The sequence below is a fragment of the Acinonyx jubatus genome, chromosome C1 (assembly GCF_027475565.1).
Source record: "Acinonyx jubatus isolate Ajub_Pintada_27869175 chromosome C1, VMU_Ajub_asm_v1.0, whole genome shotgun sequence".
In the NCBI taxonomy this organism is placed as follows: domain Eukaryota; kingdom Metazoa; phylum Chordata; class Mammalia; order Carnivora; family Felidae; genus Acinonyx; species Acinonyx jubatus.
The window spans coordinates 40,252,765-40,274,902 of NC_069381.1; the positions used below are offsets into that span (position 1 = coordinate 40,252,765).

Genomic DNA, 22,138 nt, shown 5'->3' on the forward strand with positions numbered 1-22,138 from the left:
GGCAGGCGAGCCGGCGGGCGGGCCGGCGGGCCGGCGGGCGGGGCAGCGCGGGAGGCTAGGCGCTCATGCACTCAGTAACCTTCAGGCGCCCGGGCCGCCTGCCTGAGCCCCTTGGAGCCCGCGCCGCAGTTGTCCTGACAGGGAGGCTGGTCTAGATGCCGGTCAGGTCTTCCTGTCGCTGGCCAGGATGAGGACAGGTTACGACAGCGCGCACCCGGCTCTCTTCAGCGGCCGTGAAACCGGCGGGGGCGGGGAAACCAGGCGAACGAGCAGGCGGGCGAACCCCACGGCCGCCTCCACCTCCTCCGCTTCCTCCCTGGCCGCCGCCTCCGTCCCTGGTTGGCCGGCGCCACAGCTGTCGCACATTTTGCCTGTCATCGAGGTCGCAAAGCACTGCTTTGCGGCTGCCACGTGACTACTTTCCTGTCAAGCTCTGGGCGCGCGACTACCAGGCGGGGATCCGCGCGCCGCAGGCGGCGACGCCAACTAGCAACTGCGGGAGATTGAAGTCCCGCAACAGGTTATTCCGGTTTGGAATTAAGCAAAAGCCTCGGGATACTGCCCCCCGCTGGCTGGGGCGGGGATGAGATTCTGAGCCTTACGAGGTTACATAGTTACATAAATACACATCAAGCCCCACAAACCAATTCGACACTCTCACAACCCGTTTTACAAACAGCATTTCATAAATTTCATTTTCTCTAACAAAGTCTCACCAAAATACAATTTCATATACAGTCTTTTAGGCTCAACCTCACTGTCAAAACCTGCTTACACACTGTCACACTCAAACCCAAGTCCCCTGACACCTGCATCCTCAGATTCTCAGTAACACAGAGGTAACCAGACTCCCAAGATAGATATGGGGGAAACATGGAAGCTGAGAAAGGTGAGACTATCGACCCCAAGAAAAAGATGAGCATTTTTGTTAGTTATGAGAAATAAAAACTTTTCTATTCCTACAGCATAACATTTATTTTTTGGACCTGAGGCAACATCTTACAAATGGGGAAACCTTGAGTCCAGCTTTGAATAGTCCATTTAAAATAATTCCGTAAGTGAAGAAATTATATTAAAATACTTACCGATTACTAAAAGTTTCAGTTTATGGTCAGAAGTTGACAGGCTTTGAGACAAGAATACTGAAAGGCTATGTAATGAAGTGTGACCATTTGTAATTGTCATCATGGCTGTAGGAAAAGTGACAGTGGGATATGCTTGACTTGAGTAAATATCATCTTCTAGACTATGGTAGAGCATGACTTGCCTTGGAAAGTGCATAAAGCCCTGAAAGAGTGAAGTAAGATTGCTGATTTTGTGCTGTAAAGTAGATACTAGTGAAATCACCATTTAGAACAAGGCCTAGCTCTTTGTATTCCCTGAACACAAAGAAGAGCACTATGGTGTTCTAAAGATCTAGGTTTATTCTGTGTTTCCCTTAAGTGAAAATAGTCTGGCCTACAACTCTCATGCAATAATCTGTATTTAGACCAGAATTAGCTAGATAAGGAATAGAACCCTCCATAGTCACATGAATTGAAACATCTTGTTTAATTGCCATCCCATTGGAAGTAATTTCAAAATAAAGCACAAATGTGAACCATGAGGTGAAACACAGAACCAGCAATTTAAGTGTGGCAATTCAGTTGTCCCATTCATATACCTCATTCTCAGCACAGGGTAGGTAAATAATTGTCTCTAGTTACATGGCCAAGAATAATGCAGCCCTGAAAAGTTGGAGGTTTTTCCTCTGTGATGGCATGTGTATATACTGCAGAACCCATTCAAATCCAGTGCTTGTCGCTTTCTCCCTCCCTTTTCTCCATCTGGGAATTAAAATGATGTGGTAATGTAGAAAGATGGAAAGAATACCCTACACATTCAGGAATATGGGTTCTAGTACTGCCTTCCCAGCTAATTAGCTGGGAGAACTTGGATGGGTCACTTAGACTCTCTGACTTAATTTTCTGACATGACTGTTGCATGTGATAAGAAAACAATCATGAGAATGAATGGAAAATATTTTTACAAAATGAGCATAGATTTCACAGCATTACTAGGCTTCAGATCTAATTCTTCCCCTTAACAAAAAGAAAATTCTCCAAGTCTCCATGTCTTTATGTCTAAAATGAGGCTTATAAAACTTATAGAGTAATTGTGGATATTGAGTGATATAATGCTTGTGAAAACTTTTCAGAAATTGTAAAGCTCTCCAAACATATTAGATGCTATTACTCTGTATACCAATTCCTAAATGTTTTTCTGAAGCCCACCTCTTTCATAAAACAGGCCAACAAGAATTCTTCTGCTTTCTAATCACTGCTTTTACTGTCTTTACAACAGAATATAATGGTCTGGTAAATTCTGTAACTTTTTTCTCTAATTGTTTCATATATTAATGTTTTAATTTCTCCCCAGAGGCTGAAAGTTCCTTGAGATTACAAGCCATTTCATCCAGTGTGTTTTTATATCTACCATAATTCATATATAGCAAAGTATTGAGTATATAATAACAACCAATACTTTTGAATTGAATATCTAGTATGTACACATATTTTACACATCTTATCTCATTTAATTCTCACAACAACCATTTTACAGAATAAAAAACTGCTCTAAGAAGTTAAGAATTTGCCCAAAGTCATGCTACAAAGTGACATACTTAGTATTCAAGGCTAGGTCAAAACTAGTGCTCTTTCCACTTAACTTGGCTACATCCCTGCAATTCACCCTCCATGTTGCAAAGTTTATACATTTCCCTATGACCTACCTATTCATGATTTGGTACATAGCATCCAGAGTAATTATCCACTGCAGAAAACAAAATGAAAGAAAAATATTGAATTAAAAATAGTTCATTTTTCATTTCTCCAGAATTATTTTCTTAGAAACAATTTCATTTCACTGTCACAAACTGAGAGAATAAAAATATATAGTGATTGCATGTAAGCATGAGCAAAGGAAAATAGTTTTAATCTATCCATTCTCATAGTTGATCCGCTGCATTAACTCATGGAGCGGCCTAATTCAAATATAGATCTTTTTCTAGAATCTCCATGTTCTTTGATCTTACCATTACTTTTTTAAAAGGAATTTTTATTTTATCTTCCTTTCAAATATATGTGATAAAGGTTATTTGTAGTTATTTTGCTGAATTTTCATTTGAAATAATTTTAGATTTATATTTATTTACCTTCCTTACCTTCCTTACCTTATTACCAGCTTCCTCTAATGTTACCACCTTACATAATCATGGTGCAGCTATCAAAACTAAGAAATTAACATTGGTATAATACTATTAATCAAATTCTAGAGGCTCTTTGGATTTTTACATTAATGTCCTTTTTCTGTTTCAGGGTCCAATCCAGAATACATTATATATAGCCATTTATTTCCATATTAAATTTATTTCCTAAGTTTCTTTAGCCACTTCTAATCTGATAGTTTCTCAATCTTGACTTTTGAAGAGTAGTGGTCAGGAATTTTAGAATCCCACAAATTGGGTTTGTCTAAAATTTTGTCAGAATTATACTGTTTATGGATTTGGGAAGAAGAATACCACAGAAGTGATATGCCCTCATCAAGTATTATCAGGGCACATGATATCAACATAACTTATTACTGGTGGTGTTAACCTTAACTCTTTGGCTAAGTTAATCAAGCTTTTTAACCATACTACTCACTTCTAATGTAATTCATAAGAGGATTACTACAGAGTTAGATCCACAGTTGAGTAATCAAAAATATATTTCATCTAATGATTTGATGTTCTTTAGGAGGCTAGTGTCTGATCCTGGACTCCTAACTAACAGGAAAGGCATAAGATTTGGGCTCAAGATCTGAGTCCAAATCCTATATCCCACTACTTACTGGCTTTAAGTCACAAACTCTAACAAGCCTCAATTCCTTCACCTGCAAAATGGGGATAATTACCATATTTAACTCAGAAAAAAATGGGGATAATTACCATATTTAATTAAGAGTTGTGAAGATTAAATAATCTGTGCATCATATATCATAACCATGAAACAATATACATATATTAATTATTGCTATTATATTTAAGCTTTTGAGTTGCTTACTGGGCATTTATTTTCTTACTTTACAAATTGACTTTCATAAGTGGGTTGGAGTACCCATATAAGAAAGCCTACTGAAACTCAGAAATAAAATGGCAAAGTCCCAATTATGAAATGATAAAAAGATCCCTGAGGTTAGCAGTCTGTTTTCCACCTCTGTTGGGTCTATGAACACAACAAAGACTTTGATACTAGTAAAGAAATTATAAATACCACATACACATTTCCATAAGCTAATCATTCAGAAACCACATAATTGAGTCAATGAGGAAAAGAACAAAATAATTTGATAAATTATATTTCTATAAGCTCTTTAAAATGAGTATGAACTGCTGGGGAAAAAGATTTCCATAACTGTTAGTATTTAATATCCAACTATAAAGCCTCTTTTCCAGTATTTGAAAGACATGTCATTATTATGCTAAAAGTGAAACCACTGGTTTCAATATAATAGATGCTTAACTGTGGATCTTTCTCATATACCATGTTAGAATGTCAAATTATTAAAGGCAGAGATACTCACCTTTCTATATACTTCAATGAACTAGCACTTAATAAAAACTAGATTCTCATTGGAGTTACTTTGTAGTGCTTACCTATGCTCTCTGAACTAAGGCTGGAACCTCTGTGACGCCAGTTGTGGTTTATACAATAAGCAGACTGAGTATATGCTTTAGGACACCAGCAAAGCCAGAGTAAAAAATAACAAAGACTTCCTTAAAGAATTTAGTATTTCAGCAAAAGCACTGAAATAGTCATCATGGGAAAAATCAGAATTTTATTGGACTTCTTTACTCTTATTTTTTGGCTTTGTTTTTATTTACATATGAGGTGGGGGGTGATGGGACATCAAATCTTTCCAGTGCTTACGACCCCCAAAAATCTTAATCCAACTCTGTATGCATCTTAAATTATCATAAATTTTATTTACTGTTATTTAGCCAAAAGTATTTCACAGAAATAACACATATATATCTATACATAATGAGTGCACTTTAAGATTCTTCCTCATTTCAGTATCTTTTCTTAGCAAGAAACCAAAATAAATACTAAAAAGCAACTATAAATTTAAAATATCTAAATGTACGTAAGAAATGAGAGGAGTTAATTTCTGGTGTTGTAGTACATACTTGACTCACAATTCAAGTTTAGTTGCCTAAGAAAAGAGCTGTAGTTATTTTTTTTCTCAACAATTCTGTTAAAGAAAAGACTGCTAATCTACGTCCTAGCCAGTCTCTTGCTAGAGATCACACAGATGTTTCTGGTGTGTTTTGTTGCTAATACTCTCATTATTCTTCAAGGAACTGGGTACAGATGTTGCTTGAGGATATGCTTGCTAGAGGCCGGCTGTAATTAGACCACTTGTCATTTTTTGCTTGGTTTCATTTTGACCACTGGGTGCACCATGTAACCGTGTTGCATGTTTTTAAGGGCAAAAAATATATATAGAAACCAGTAGTAAATTAATCTTACATAGCTTAAAGAGGAAGTTAAAAGTACAGACAACTGGTGTCTCACATGACTGAAATAAACCATTGGGGAAGAGACTATTTACTCCTTTACATTCAGACACCCTAACCACCCCGCCAAAAAACCCCAAGCCCCCATCTAAGTAGTAGAAGAGAACCTAGGCAATAAAGAAATGGCCTTGATAGAAAACCCTTCCCAAGAATTAGTGTAAATTTGCCTTTAAAGTTAATTGTTTTTCTCCCTTTCCCCGAAGAAATGGAATATTTCATTGGTTCTCTTCCCTTGGAACATTAAGTCCTCCGAGTTCGTCATGATTTCCTCCTTACACCATGTCTTCAGTTTTCGTAAAAATCAGTGTGTGAAGGCTTTTGGTTTTTCTGAACACTGTTCTCGCTGTCAGTCTGGGTCTCTTCCTCCACCCCTCCACGGACACCTCTGCCCACCAGGACCACGGGAGTTGGTCTGGCAGGTGCGAGACCAAGGCCCGGTACTGAGAAGGCTGCGGAGTTTACACCGTGCGCGCCCCAGAGGAGGCGGCGGCAGCCCTGGGCCTGGCCGCCCGAACTTCGAGAGCCTAGCGGGGGAGCACGAAGGCGAGCCGGCCTGCCCCGCCAGGGCCGGGAAAGACTTGGTTCGCGCCAGCTCGCTCTCCGCCTTCCAGCAGCCAGCACCGCCGAGCCTCTAAGGCCCTGCGGCTTTCTGCAGCCGTCTTAATTAACAAGCCTCTCCCCCCCTCACCCGCCCCCGCCGGACCCCGGGAGTCCGAGGTTTAGTGTCGCAGACTCCATCCCGCCCGCCAGCGGGAGGAGGCCAAACCCGGCTACACCAAGCAGAACTCCTCTCCAGCTGGGGACTGGCCGCAGGGCTGGCGGGTGGGAACCAGCGCAGGAGACGCTGGGAGGGCGGTGGGGAGCAAGGAGGCTGGAGGAAGGGCGCGGGTTGGGGGCGGAGCCAGGCGAGCTGCTAGCGCGAGCGCCTCCTGGGCAGTGGGCGGGGAGTGGGCGGTGCCCGGCCTTCCCGCTCCCGCGGCGCGGCAACTCCGCGGAGCCTCCTTAAAACTCTGCCGTTAAAATGGGGGCGGGTTTTTCAACTCAAAAAGCGCTCAATTTTTTTCTTTTCAAAAAAAGCTGATGAGATCGGAAAAAAGAGAGAAGAAACCGGCACCGTCTCTGCAGCGGCAACAGAAGCAGCAATTGTTTGAGCGAAAAAAGAAGCCAGGGAGGGAGGAAAGGAAAAGAGCTGAAACGGGGACAACGCTCAAGTGTCTCTAGGGGTGAAGAGAGCAGGGACCGGCGATTTGGGGGGGACCAGCTACAAAAGAAACTGTCACTGGGAGCGCTGCGGCTCAGGAGGAAGCAGAGCTCCCCGGCTCGGCTCCAGGGCACAGCTAGCTGGCGGCTGCTGCCCTGTCGGCGGCACGGACTGGGGGCACAGGCCAGGGGACCGCGAGAGGTTGGCGAAGTGGCACCGGGTGTCGGAGCCGCTGGGCTCTCGCCGACACGGCGGCAAGACTGGCTGTCCTCTAGCATTGTGGCGACTCCCCATACTCAGACCTTGGCCTGCGCTTCTCTGGACGCTCCCAATCTCCGGAGACCCCCCCCAGAAAACTGGGAAAGGAAGAAAAAGACGACGGCGGCAGCTCAATGAGCCTCTACAGTGGGAAGTCTGAACTGGTTCGGTCGTAGGCGGGAAGTTACCGGTGGGCTGCCCTGTGCAGTCGCGATGCTGCAGCGCGCTGCCCTAGCAGCCCGAGCCCCATAGAAGCTTCCCGCAACGCTAGCTCCCTTCCTCACGCTGCTGGGAGTCCCGGGACCTGGTGGGGCCGGCATGACCGACTTGCCCGGGGCCCGCCGCGCGCCCGGCCGCCTCCGGAGACGCGCTCCGAGCCTGGCTCCCACGGCCTCTGAGGCTCCGCGGGGCTGCGGCAGCTCGGCGGGCGGGCTACGAAGCATTCCCACACGGCGTTAGCTTGCAGTTCGGCGCGAACGCGAATAAGGAATCCTCCTGAGAAGCCGAGGCCACTGACGAGTCATTACGACCTGTAACTTGAGGGCCACGGAACTGCTACTCCCGTTTGCCTTTGGCGATCGTCTTTAACCCTCCGGAGCACGTCAGCATCCAGCCGCCGCGGCGCTCTCCTTGCAGAGGAGGACTCAGGACTACCCCTTGCGTGAGACGGATGGAGACCGAGCCCCTCCGAGGACTTGCCCCAGCGGTTCTGGCTCGCGCGGCTCAAGTCACCACCGTGAACAAGGGTGGGTTAGTGCCTTTTCTTTCCCCCGAAATGTCTTTTCTTCCGCGGTGTTTTTTGCCCTGATCTAGTCCCTTAAGTCTCCGCACACATTTCTCCCAGAGATCTGTAGTGTAGGTACGTGACAGATCTGCTTACATTTTACGTCCAGAATAATTTGCCAGGAATATATGTGTGTCTGTGTGTCTTTCTGTTGAGTCACCAGAATTCTTCACAGGGGTTAAGCTAAAAAGCAAGGAGCGGAGCCCCTCTCCAATGGCTCAGTTTTGCTGAATAATCACGTGTGAATCGAGGGGCGGGCTTTTGGCAGGCAGATCTTACTAGTATTTACTACCAAGCTCTACTCCAGATTAACCATCCCAGTCCTTCTGTCAGTCTCCGATGCCATCATGCAGCCTGGTTAGGAGTAAAGGAAAGGCGAAAAAAGAAAAACAACTAATTCATCTTTTCCCGATCGTCAGGACCCTAAAGAATGGCCGAGCCTTGGGGGAACGAGTTGGCGTCCGCAGCTGCCAGGGGGGACCTAGAGCAACTTACTAGTTTGTTGCAAAATAATGTAAACGTCAATGCACAAAATGGATTTGGAAGGACTGCGCTGCAGGTTGGTATCAAGAGAGGTGGGGAAAACAGGTCAACAATGTTGCCTACGTGACCCGGGTTTCTGGAATAACGGCTTTAAAGCTTTCGGGGGTACAAAATTTCACTGTTTTTAAGCCTAGTTGGTTGCCATATTTTATATCTTTAAGTGGATCCAACTCTCCAAAATGACGTACTTTGAACGAACTCGTCAAATTCAATAACATCCTCGATATCAAGTGGGTTCTAGGTTTGGTCTTAATTTTTGGAATGTTTTTGTGACGGTAAGGATTTAAAAGGAGTCCCAGAAGCGCCGAGGTGTGTGTGTGTGTGTGTGTGTGTGTGTGTGTGTGTGTGTGTGTAAGATAGCTCTGTAAACACACTATTATGATTGTTATTTGAAGTAAATACACTGCTATTAGTGGTTTCCGTACTTTGCTCCAATAATTGACTTTAACGTTAATTTTCTTGACTACTGGTGAGGGTGTTTTTCCTTCAAATGCTTCAAGTTTTGACAAACGACCTTTCCTCGTTTGGATTAGGTGGCCTGGACACGGGGACAGGATGTACATTTCATAGTTAATGTAATACCATCCACCCATTCAGGATTAAGGAGGAATAAAAAGTTGAATTTTCTAATCAGAGCTCAGTTTGTAGTATTTTTGTCTCTGCGGTCATGCGGTGGTATGTTCTAATTTTCAGTTAATTAGATTACAAGCAAGAAATGAAATATGTCCAGCTACCAAGTATTGTACCTGATAATTTTTTCCTCCTATGGACGTTAGTTATCATGTAACTTAGTTGGAATGGTTAGAAACAGAAAAATGGCAAAGTAGTCTTAAATAGTTGCTTTATCAGACTCCTGATGGTACTCTTCTGAACTATGCTTGTTTGGAAATGCAACATTTGAAGCTGTTTTTGAAAATCCTTTGGGGAGAAGGTTTTAGAGTGCTTTGTTTTAGTTACAAGAATTAGAAATTTAAGTGGCAGGAGATACACTATTAACAGACGAAGTTCAGTCTGTACATTTTAAATCAGAATATACTGACCTTGCAAAAATGTCAGTATTAAAGAGGCTTATGCATAGATACTAAATTATTTATCTTGTTATTTCAGGTAGATTCTGTGAGATAAGGATTTTTTTTCTTTGTCCACCTAGTAGTTTTTAATAGGTTTGATGATGACAGCAATGCTACGAATTTAATATATTGAAAAGTTTCCTATTGAAAAACCCAAGATTTTATAAATCTCACAAGGAATGAGCAACTTAACCCATGTTCAGAATAAGATCTTACAGGACTTTTGACGAACAGGAAGGCTGAGAGATTAATACTGACAAAAAAAAGTTTTGACATTTTTAATACAACTTTGCAATCTTGTTTATATTAAGTACACTTATCAAGATACTAACACCCACTTATTGTGGCTTAATCCTAGTACATATAATGAAACACACACAAACAGGAGTCTCAAGGTTTATTTTCAGTATGTATAATCCTGACTCTGAAGTTGTGTCATAACTCAAGAAAGAACTTTCTTTCAAAACAATTTCCAATGTTACTATTATTTTCTGTAAAAAATGGCAAATTTTCTTCTACAGTTATGTTCACTTAACTCCATTGCAAAAGCTTCCCCCTCCCCCCCCCCACCAAGGGTGTAAGCTTTTCAATCAGGGTAATATCAAAGGCCTTAATCGCACATTTGCTTTACAAAGATCCAAGGTATCTGCCCTTATTCTTCCCAGTGCAGGTCCTTAAATGTGACTAAATCTTTAGAGGTAGTTGTGGCAAAAATTAGATTGTGCTAATATTTAACCAAAAGTATATATTTTTTTAATTCTCAAAAAAAAATTATGTATAATTTTTACCATTACCCCAAAGGAAGGGCTAAGTCAGCAGGGTTTTATCAACAGGGAAGTTTAATATCTTGGCCATCTATATAGCTTGCATTTATAAAATATTATTCATTCTAAATATATTTTATTACTTAATTTGTAATTATTTTTCAAACACACAATTTAAAGAGGTGGATCATCTTTGTATGTATCTCCCAGTGTATTATATTTAATTTCACAAACATTTCAATGTCTACTATGTAATCTATTTATTATAAATTAGATTATTATGAATATACCTAAATATAAATGAAACCAGTTAAAATGTTGAACTATTTTCTGGCATGTTAATGAGACTATACTTTTTTTCACAACTAAATTATATGTGTTGTATAATTGCATGCTGCTCTACAAGACATTTTATAATTATGAGAGCCTAACAGAGATCCCTATTAGGGTGAAATGTATTCAAACAACAGTAGATAAGTCTTTATCATGTGAATTATTTGTATGTTGATAGCAAATTTTAATACCACATTCTGACTTTTAAAATGTTGGCAGTTTACAAATAGCTACTCCTAAATATCTGATAATCACTGCAAAAGGAAATAAGATGGCATCACCAGTTGATTATTAAATGCACCCAAACCCAAGACAAAATTGTCTGTCCCAAAATACACATTAAATATCTTATTTTCTCCTTTCTTGCTCACTTGAAAATCACTAGTCAGAACTTTAAGAAAAAGTAAGTAATATAGTAGGAGGACCGTTTTATTCTTTTTAAGAACAGTTGCCATATAGTCATCTCCTATCTAATGCATGGTGTATCATGAACTTAGTTTTAGATAAATCAGCATCACAAGCAATGTAGAAAACCGTTGCTTATTTAACACCTTAATAATCAGGAACATTTGAAAATTTTGAGTGAAGGATTCTAAGCACTGAATACACCTACTAGCCAATATGAAATAACTTGCAAAGAAAAAAAATTGAAAAAAAACACTTGGAAATTTGAGCTATATCTATTTGGAGAGAACTTGTGAAAATTAATAATTTAAGAAAATATCACATCTGGTATTTTAATAGATCATTTTTATACTGGGTTATAGAGCCTAGTGTGTAGAAACACTTCTGTGGGGATTTTAAGAATCTCACTCTCATTTCTTTTGGGTAGCTATTTAGAAAATAAATTTTACCTACATTTGATTTTTTATAACTAATACCCCAGGTTTTGTATTTTATGAGCATAAGCAAGCAAACAGAAGACTCCCAAATTCCATTTATTTTCTTTTCATAAATTCATGGAATTACACAGTTCTTTATGGGAGATAGAAAACTGAGTTGTGGGTGAATTTTACACAAGATGGACTGGTTCTATTTTATTGATCAATTTATCCTATTTTTGGACCTGTTTAAGATATTACATCATAGAAGCTCAATTTTTAGAAGCCCTCTTTTACTATTACCTACTAGTACCTTCTTTCCTGCAATTGAGCCCTTCAAACCCCATCATGTGGGTCTTCCCCAAGCACTCTTTCACCTAAAATAAATGCTTACATAAATAGAAAGAGAGATGGCTATTTTAAAATATTCCTGTAGGAGCACTTGAAGGATTCTCCCATTTTCTCTTCTCTCCTAGGTTATGAAACTTGGAAATCCCGAGATTGCCAGGAGACTACTACTTAGAGGTGCTAATCCCGATTTGAAAGACCGAACTGGTTTCGCTGTCATTCACGATGCAGCCAGAGCAGGTTTCCTGGACACTTTACAGACTTTGCTGGAGTTTCAAGCTGATGTTAACATCGAGGATAATGAAGGGAACCTGCCCTTGCACTTGGCTGCCAAAGAAGGCCACCTCCCTGTGGTGGAGTTCCTTGTGAAGCACACGGCCACCAAAGTGGGGCATCGGAACCATAAGGGGGACACCGCCTGTGACTTGGCCAGGCTCTACCGGAGGAACGAGGTCGTTAGCCTGATGGAGGGAAACCAGGCAGAGGGAGCTTCGAATTTGCAATGAATATGGGGAGTGCCCACAGTGCCTTCTATTTTGTCAGTTAACTGGTTGGCTGTCCTATTTTACTATCACTTGTTAAAATTCAGTTTTGTCATACTTTAAGCAACTAGTTAAATCTTCTCAAACTGCTAAGTGGAAATCTTATTACAGGTTTATGAATATATTTAAGCAACATCTTTTTCACCTGCAAAATCCTGAGTTCTAACATGTAATTGCAAATAGCTTTGGTTTTCTCCTGAATATGTTATCTTTCCTTGACTTTTTCCTTGCTTCTCCCTTTGCCAGTCTCAAAACCCAACTTAAGAGACTTTGTTTTTAAAATGGTTTGTCCTGACTCTTCTTTTGCCTAATTAAACACTTTTTCAAAACAGGACAATGTTTTTCTGTTATTTCCTCTATTACTCCCACACAGTTTGCCACTCGCTAAGGAGAAGTGTACTGAAAGATCACGATGCATTAAATCTTGACATTGGAGAAAATAGACCAATTGAAAAACTAGACGTATTCCATTGATGATTCAGTTATTCTTTTCTTTCTTTCTTCATGCCTCCCCTCCAAAGATTTTACTTGGTGACTAGTATTTCTGCTATACAACAAAATAAGGACAACATTTTTTGAAGCCCATACCTGAAGTTATTTCATTATGAATTTATCCTAATGTTCAGTCTTCCTCTTTTCTCAAAGTCAAGTTAAATGGTTGAAAAACAGGTTTCAGAGGTAGCGATCTGAAAACAAATATATGTTAACTTTAAAAGTCTTTTTTAAAAGAAAATGCCACCCTGAAAGTGCTTTCCACTAGTTTGATTTTTTAAAATCACGAAGTCAAACAATTGGCTAAATAATATATTTCTCAAAATTTATACTATAAGTATACTGTCAAGTTTTTTCTCCCTGAATGTCAGAAATGTAAAATTACAAAATGTGAAGTCCTAAAATATAATGCAAATACAAATTTTTAGGGGATAAAAAATACAACAAGAAAAAATATATAAATTATGTAAGGGTCATAACTAATTATGTATACATGTAAGGGTCTTAACTGCAGTATAATAAACATAGAAACTTTTACGATAAGTAAATAGGCCACTTCTATATATGGTACTTGATTCCCACAAAATTTTTTAGTAAAGGCTCATAAAATCTTTTTAAGAATACATTTAGCTAAAAATTAAAAATTTTGAATGAAATAGAAATACAAAATTTCAAAGATAATTGTTCAGTATCTACTACTTACTCTAATTTTAATTAAAGATTTCGCCAAAGGATTTCAATGCAGTTACCATTTATAAATTTATAAATACATTATTCATCATCTCCGACATGAACAAAGATGTTTTATGTGAAAGCTCCCCCCTCTGCTTTATAAGCTCCCTGCCCTGGGTCCAAAAAGAACAAAATACTTCAAGGTTTATTGAAGGACATGTTTCTGATGCCTGCCCTAACAAGGATTGGAATGGTCGCAGGCAAGTGGTTTTCAGTAATTTATTTTCTATGATATAAAAGAATATAAAAGAAAATGTTTAATCCCTTTAGCACTGAATTTCACCTTTCTTAAGTGCAGTAAGACTTCAACTTCTGCCCCCTCTAACCACTAATTACTGAATGAATATATTTTTGACACCAACATGATATTAAACTTCAAACACTTATTTTAAAGTTTTTTTTAAAGTAGAAATTGAGATGTTTTGAAGAAAAAAGTGTTGTGTTTTGGATTTTAAAACCAGAATCAGCATACAAAATACACTGCTTGGGAAAGCTGAATACTTTCAAAACAAAAGGCTATTCCTAAAAAAAATAAAAACACTTCTTATAAGTTTCAACTGTAAAGATGGACGTTTCTGAATTTAAAGTGGAGTTTCATAAACTTGCAAGACCCAGCATTAAAATCGCTCTTTAGAAATTTCAAATATAAAGGCATAGGGTGTCTATTAAGCTAAACAGAAGTACTTCTACAGTTGCTTTGTTCTTAGGTGGTTGGAGCACAGTAAGGGGAGCGGGAGCGTCCTCTCTCTCTTCATTAGCCTAAATTTACTAAGCATTAAAACATCACCATATCTCTCTGGCTCTTCGCAGGAAATAGCTTTACTAATCTAAGTATTTTAGAAATGAGTTTTGTGGTCCTCTCTAGGAAATATGAAAAACCATTATTCAATCTCTCAAAAACCTCGACAATAGCAAGACTTTGGACATGCGAATTGTATAGGATGGGAAGAAAAGGTGCTGCTGAGTTTAATGGGACCTAATTTACATCGAGCTGAGGTGGAGAAGGGTCTGAACTTAATTCATAAGCGGAGTGGAGAGACAAGCGCAAATTGATAGGATGATCAGACCCCCAAGAGACAACGCAATATAAAGGATGGAGGGTACTTCAGCAGGGATGCGCCCTCAGATTCAGTTCTTCACTGTGCCCGCATCCACTTTTGGAAACTTGGGCTCAGCCTTTGCTCAGAAAAGCTGAATTCAGGCTTACACCTGGGAGAAGAGGGGACACTAGCCAGATCTCAGGCCACGTTCTAGTGCTTGAGCCACTGAGCAAACTGCATTTTGCCATATTTCGGTAGAGAATCAATACTTTTCTGATCAACATTGCACATTTCACAATGGTGTGATGAGCTCCTCCTGCACACGCATTACACTGGTTGACTAATAATAGACAAAAGTATTCCATCCCGGGAAAACAATTCAATTGGTAATATTACAAAATTTCCTATCCTGTTGATCAAACGAACGCTGTGGAATCCGTAGCCCAGGACTGGTTTCGAAATCTCAGTTCCCAAAAAGGTGCTTTCGGCTTTTGCTGGGGGCAGAAGTAAGAGTCCAGAAGCGCTGGAAGATCAGTGCTGGAGAGAGAAAGGGTCATACTCGCAGCCTTCCACACTGCCCTAAGCTACCTTCATCAAAAGGCTCCGGGGGGTGGGAGGGTCGGGGGGGGGGGGTAAAGCTCCGGTCTTCCTATCTCGAGACTGTTTTGATTTTACACTGCAGATCCCCCCCGCCCCACCCGCCAAAAAAAAAAAAAAAAAGCAGATCCACGGAGGGTCCTACCGAGAGGCAGGAGACAATCTTCCAGCCTGAGACCCAGGGTAAAGCTATGCCCATTGCCAACCTAACCCAAGCCGTCTACGCAGTGGCTGCGAAGACATCCTTTCTGTCCTTTACAAACTCTCCAGACTCCAAACGGCAGCTCCCGGCTCCCCAGTGAGGAAGCTGGAGCCCAGAGCTCCCTCAGGGCGCGCAGAAAAGCCCGGCGTGGGGGTGGGGGAGTTTCAAAACCGTTAGCTCGCGTTGTTTTTTTTTTTTTTTTTGCCCTCCCTCTCTAAGGTTTCTTTTCTTTTCTCTTCCTGTCCAAATATTTCAAATTTCCGCGCCTTAAATAACAGTCTCCTTTTATTTAGTTAGTTTCCTCGGCAGGTTTGGCCGCCCTCTTGTCTCTGCCCCCCGGCGGGCCCGGGGCGTCTCAGGCGCCTCGGTGCTGCCTCAACCCTCTGCGCGCTGCCCCCGGCCCAGGCTGCGTGGCCCAGAGCGCGCCCGCCGGAGCCACAGCCCCCTCTTGCCGCGACCTCGTTTGACCCGGCTCTTTGGGCACCCACAGCCAACTAAGGCCGCCCCCCACCCGGACGCCTGTCTACCTCCCAGCTCGACTTCCCTCCCCGGACTTTGGAGCCTTTTCTGCTTCGGGATTTGGATCCCGGTCGCCCTGGAGCGGCGGAAGGGCCGCAGGAATAGGAAAGCAGCGGAGGAGGCCAGTGGCCGGAGCCTGCCCCAGCCCCCACCCCGCGGGTAACCTTGGAGGCGCCCTCGGAGTGAGTGTGTGCGTTGCTGCGCCAGCCGGCTGGGGCGAGCGGGCGCACCGCGCAGCGGGCTGGAGGCGGGAGCTGGGGGAGGGGAGGGGGAGCGGGCTCCGGCGCCTGCCGGCCGCTGCCACAGCGCCCCGGGAGCTGCGGGCTACCGGGACGGCTAGGGTCCCCGGCCCTGGCCTTCAGGCAGCGGTCCCCGCGGAGGAGGCGGCCATCCCACTGGATGGTTCCAGCGACCTATGCCTGAGGACTGGGGCCGGAGGGCGACGTGGGAGCAGGGGCAAGCTGGCCGGTGAGTGCCTAGCTCTCCGCAGAGGTGAGCTGGCAGCGGGACGCGGCGCGGCGGCTGGAGCAGCTCCACGCCCAATGCCAATGCCAGCACTCCCTCCTCCCCCCGTGACAGCTGAGGACAGCCGGGCTCAGAGCCTCGCGTCCAACTGCGAGGAGGCAAATGCACCTCAGGCTTCTCAGCCCCTTAGACTATTGGGGAAGTTGCCCTATGGTGTTACCTTCCCCCTATAAACTGCTAGTAGTCCGGGACTGAAAATGCACGTTCAATTGGAAAGACCCTCGGCGTGAAATACAAAGATTGCAGGCCCGCCGGCCCTTTGGGTGGGACCGCGGCGTGCAGAAGCACCTAGAAGGGGTCTTCTTGTTTTGTTTTGCTTTGTTTTTACCCGGAATAGATTTAAAAAAATCGATTATGGATCTTCAGCGGTGTCTCAAAAGAATAAAAACTCTCCAGATCTGGATATTGACTTGGTAAATTAAGGTTCCAGTGAAATGTTTTGCCATCTGCTCATAGAAACATTGTGCAAGCTTCAGGTGTTAGGATGTGGGTTGGGAATTTTCTGTACTGTCTTTAATTCTCAAAGACATTAAGTAACAGGACGGTAACACACCGGCAAGTGAGCAAAGGTTATCCTTGCCACCACAACACCTGCAAAAGCACAAGTGGAAACTCATATTTTGCTTCCTGAGTTCTAAAATGGCTTCTGAACGGTCCAGAGGTACCAGCACATACAAGGAGGGGGACGGGCGGGGGGGGGGGGGGAGACGAGAAAAGGGTTTGTACACTAAAAAAAAAAAAACAACAAAAAACTACACAGACATTATTACCCTTCAATTAATCCACCTCACCTCTCTTTCTCCCAGCCCCCATCCTCTTTGGTCAAGGGACAATTTTAGTGTAGGCCTATTCTATAATTCTATATACAGCCTTTTTCTCTGCTCTCAGCCTCCCCCCTCCACACAAAAGTCGGCCAAAAACCTCAGCTCTTTTGCGGAGGAAGTAAAAAAACCACCAATCCTTATCCAAACTACCCGTTATTTCTTTTGAGCACTAAGAAGAAATCCTACATATAACCAATACTATGAAAGAAGAAATAATTTACTAGGACCTTAAACGCACTTAATTGGTATAAAGTGATATTAATGGTCTTAACATAAAATAATGAGACAGTTTCTGCACTTGATAAGTGAAAAGCTTAAAAAAATCTCCACCAACATGTTTGGAGACGTAAGCTTCTGCTCTTATTTATATTTAATCATTACAGTAGTTACTTAGAAAAAAATAGATCCTTTATCTTGACCATATAAAGCAGTATCATGCTGACTAATTTTATTTTATATGCCTTAGTTTCTCAGATTAGTTATATACAGTGAAAGTTCACATATAAAGCAAAACTGACATCTTTTAATGCTAAATTTTTAACTTGGAAATGCAACTAAATTATCACAATCACATTAAAATACACTCTTCTCCCCTATTTCTTCTAAGTGTGCAATGTGCACAACTTGCTGGTGAAGAAGTCTGCCCTGACTTTAAAATCTATACCTTGGAAACATGATTTCCTAAAATAAAAAATAGCTCACTGGTCTTTAAAAATAACTATTCAATAATTTAGCTATTCTGTGCACAGCTAATGTAACAGCATCTCCTTGTCTTACATTTTGGAACTACTGTAGAAGCCATTATGGCCCAAATAATTCTTGTTCCATAGTTTTCTTCTTCAGATATTTTTACTAAAAAGTGTCCTCAATGATGCAGCAGCATTCTGATGTCCATTCTGCTAACCAAAAACTTCAGACCAAACCTATACAGACCATTTTAAAAGGAACATGCATTTCTTCTTATGTCAAAGTTTAGAACAGATATGAATGAATGTTAACATTTGAAAATCCTAGAATAACTAATTTGCAAATCCATCACCATAGTGTGATGATGATTCAAGATGAAATTTTTAAAACTTCATTTATTAGAAGAATAAGTGGGATCAAATTATTAAATTAAGCAGCATTTGATGATGATTAATAGTACAGTATCCCCTATCTCAGTATTCAAATAAGCAATAATGTGTATTCTGGTATGATTTTTAACTGGGAAGAAAATAATATATAATAATCATTAGATATAGAAGTAATTGCTCCAAAGTCTCTTTTCCATCATCACCTATTTTTTGGCTGCCCCCCCTTTTTTTCTTTTTTTTTTTACTTTTTGTATTTTTGTGCCTCTACGTTTTAGGTGATGAACAACAGTAGCATGTAGAAAGAGATTTCCAGTTCTCCTTTATTCCTGTTTCCTCAGCCATCTATTCCTCTACTCACAAACATTACTTCAACTTTAAAAATCATATATTGTGGTACTAAAAAGTAACTCTTATTCCCATTAATTTAAATTAATAATAGGCCTATCAATCTGTATTTTATTTAAAATAAAGTTAGCAAAAAAAAGTGTGGACATTAGGTTGTAGCAAGTGTATATTTATGTTTTGAATGTAAATTTGCTGGAATCTTAAAACCTATTTAATATTTTGACACATGCTAAGACTTTTAGTGTAGGATCAAGATCTAAAAAATCTTGAATTTCTAGTCTTCAAAAAATAATTTAATATATTTTAATTTGCTGTGTGAAGATAAGGCCAATTGTTTTAACTAATAAAAAGTTAAAATGTTAATACAGAAAAATATGAAGGGAGGACTATTATGTCAAATCTAATGCAATGACCTTTTAAAATAAATTATTCTTACTGGTAAATTGTACATTTTATTTATAGTGATTATTATTTTACAGTTAAATTTTGCACTTGGCACATGGATCAGAGTTTTCTATGTTTATCTAAAAGCATGTAGTTGTTCTCATGCAAGTATTCAAAATTACACTTCGTGGCCCTGTCCTATATTGGTATTTTTATGTACATGTGTGCATGTTTAGGTATTTTTTACTGAAGTTCACTACTGAGCAAGTAGATATTTTGAACAAATACCATCAATTCACTTCATATTACTATTTTTAAGATGTAAAATCATGATCTGCTATGGAAATGTAAGCTGATAATTTTTTAGATATAGGTGAGATCATTTTCATTAATGATCCAGATGGTATAAATTAAAATCTGAGAACTGAAAACACTGATGCAGGTCCTAGTTCTACCTAACTTACTGTTTCAAATTCTTGTCATGAGGCAAATATACATGTATGAAAGGAACTTAACATCCACAATCAATATAATCAAATTTGAAATAATAGAAATACAATTGTGACAAGAGGAAGAACGGACATTTAAAATGTTTTAGATGGCTATGGTTGTAGGTTAATTTAATTTCAATTATATGATGGGCAATTTGCTAAATAATCCAAAAGCAAGGATAAAACAAGACCAGTAAAAGATGTATCTGCCCAGGAATTCAAAAGCAGGGCAAACAAGACCAAAAAAAATTTTTTCTCATTATACCACCATAGGAAACAGAAACAAGTGGTATGGATAATTTTACAGTTTCTAGTAAGTTTTCTATCATCTCACTTGGATAATGCTTTTAAAACATATTAGCTAGAAGTTACCACTTGCTATTTATGGTTGTATTTTAGAATTATATATATATATATATTATGTTTTACTTAAATACGACAGACACATATTCTGTTCCAAAAGAGCAAGTTCACCATTCTAAAAGGGCAAGTGGATGCAGTTGGACATCTGGACTAGACGGAGGGACTGTTTAATGTGAAGCCCGAGTAGAGCCACATGCGAGAGAGCACTGAATTGACTGAATGCTGCCTAATTTGCTTAAGAGTAATCAAAATGGCTCTGAGCTGGGTTACATTGTCTATAGTTGCTTAAATACACAGTATACCTATTGGGAAAGCAAATAACTTTATATAAAGCACTTAAAGGAAGGAATATATAGATTTTGCATCCAGAAGGACATCACAGACGTCACAGGGAAGATATTAATGTAGCAACATAAAAGAAAACTGTACATAGTAATATCAGCTAAAGATAAATGATTGGTTTCAGTTTCTTAAAAAAGGCTTATCTTTTAAAGATTTAAAATGTTCTTCAAACATATAACTACTATCTATAAAATACACAACACAAGCTTATTGATATTCTGATTTTTTAAATTTCCACAAAAAAAGCTCTCCGAAGTACCTTTGAGTTCATCAGATCCTATTGAAATATCATGCACTATCCCTAAGATCAGGAAGTAAATTTTGTGGCTTATCAATGTAAAATAGTTTTAAATAACAGTACTTTCTAAGGAAAATGTTGTCCTGAGTTGTTAGGATGATATGGGAATTTTTAGTAGCACATTCTGTCTTATACAAAAAAAACCCCATATTATACTTACGATCAATGTAAGATTAATTTGACATTTCTAGAACAAAGTAATATTTTATATCATTGTTTTAAGTTTAAATATGTAGAACTTAAACAGTAGGACTCTGTATGGCCATTGTGAGATTTTTTTATTCAGCAACAGAATAAAGATAAATCAGATCAAAATATAAAATTCAGACATAAAATTCAAGTTACAGAACAACAATGATATTAAACCAACTAAGACAGAAATTGTCTCATGATAATCTTGTTAATTTGGAGAAAGGAATGTAAAAAACATTTAAATCCCTTTTCATTAGATTAAAAGATTGCTGCCTTCTTATCCAATATTGTAGGGACTAAAATCCTAAATATTTATAAAAGAAATATGAGCATCCTAAAAAACAAATGCCTCTCTGCTTAGGAAGTGTAATAGTAATTGATCTGAGAGTGTTCTCTGAAGTTATTTTAATGTAGTAATGAATATATTAGCATATAAAAGTACTGAATTATATTGAATTTTGTCATTTAGTAAGCTATTGTATGTATACAAAGAAAATAGGAGATAGTTTAATAAATGTCTTTTCTTTTTGGAACTTCTTAATTTATACATATACTAATTCAATTTACATTTCAGTAAAAGGAGAGAGAGAAGGAACAAAATCAAGCAAGATAATAAATCAATATTTATTATTTTGTATCTGTATTACCTAATTTAATATTCATAACCCTCCTCATAGATTGGGCTTTATTCTCACATTTTACAAATTAGGAACCTCAGATTTAGTGATGCTGAGTAACTTGCCCATAATCATAGGCTAGTAATTTATAGCATAATGATACATAACTTCATTATGGCCAGATGAAAGATCTTTCAGGAGAATTACCACATATCAGTCGATTCAACAACCACATATTAAGTACTCATCATTATAGTCATTTAATAGATTTATGACCTTGGGACTAATTATATCAGAGGCTTCTCACATCTGTAAAATGGGGGTAATAATACCTAATTTGCCATGTTATTGTAAATAATAAATGGAATGTGTGTAAATCTCCTGGTACTCAGTAAACCTTTAATAAATGGCAGTTATCATTATGAGGAATACAAAGCAACAGAAAATTGACCTTGGGGGACTTAAAAGCTATTTGGGTACATAAAGTATACATATGGCATACATGTAACAACTGGAAAGCAAACAAGGTCTAAGTAAGTGCATGGGAGTATGTGGTGTAGATTTCACACACAAAAAGCAGTTTTTTTAGGGAAAATCTTATTAGAAGACTTATGATATAGATTTAAATATCCTATAGTGGGCAGCTTCCCTTATTGAGAAGAAAAAGGGAAAGCCACCTCAAAATAATTGACTGTTGTCCCATTTTGCACTCTCTGAGGGTGTCTACATCTAACAAATACATCAGGTGAATAACAGAAAGCAACTGCAAAGACATAAAGTGTATTATTAAAAGCATAAATAAGTAGGTATTTTGAAAGGTATCTTTCATTACTTTG

At 39.6% G+C, this 22,138-nt stretch overlaps 1 protein-coding gene across 2 annotated transcripts; it reads left to right on the top strand.

Annotated features, from left to right (window-relative positions):
- Nucleotides 1–6,600: 6,600 nt before the first annotated feature.
- CDKN2C (cyclin dependent kinase inhibitor 2C) lies at nt 6,601–12,600 on the top strand. Of its 2 annotated transcripts, none has more exons than XM_015070805.3 (3): nt 6,601–7,808; nt 8,262–8,401; nt 11,850–12,600. In XM_015070805.3, exons 2-3 carry the CDS (start codon nt 8,273–8,275, stop codon nt 12,225–12,227), a joined length of 507 nt encoding a protein of 168 aa, XP_014926291.1. In that variant the 5' UTR covers nt 6,601–7,808; nt 8,262–8,272; the 3' UTR covers nt 12,228–12,600. The 2 variants fall into 2 exon arrangements, with proteins under 2 accessions (XP_014926291.1, XP_014926298.1); XM_015070812.3 differs by having other exon boundaries at nt 6,601–7,804.
- The last annotated feature ends 9,538 nt before the right edge of the window (nt 12,601–22,138 follow it).

Coding starts and splice junctions, on each gene's coding strand:
- CDKN2C (XM_015070805.3), top strand. CDS start 8,273: ATGGCCGAGCCTTGGGGGAACGAGTTGGCGTCCGCAGCTGCCAGGGGG. Junction 8,402..11,849: donor TTGGAAGGACTGCGCTGCAG/GTTGGTATCAAG, acceptor CTTCTCTCCTAG/GTTATGAAACTTGGAAATCC.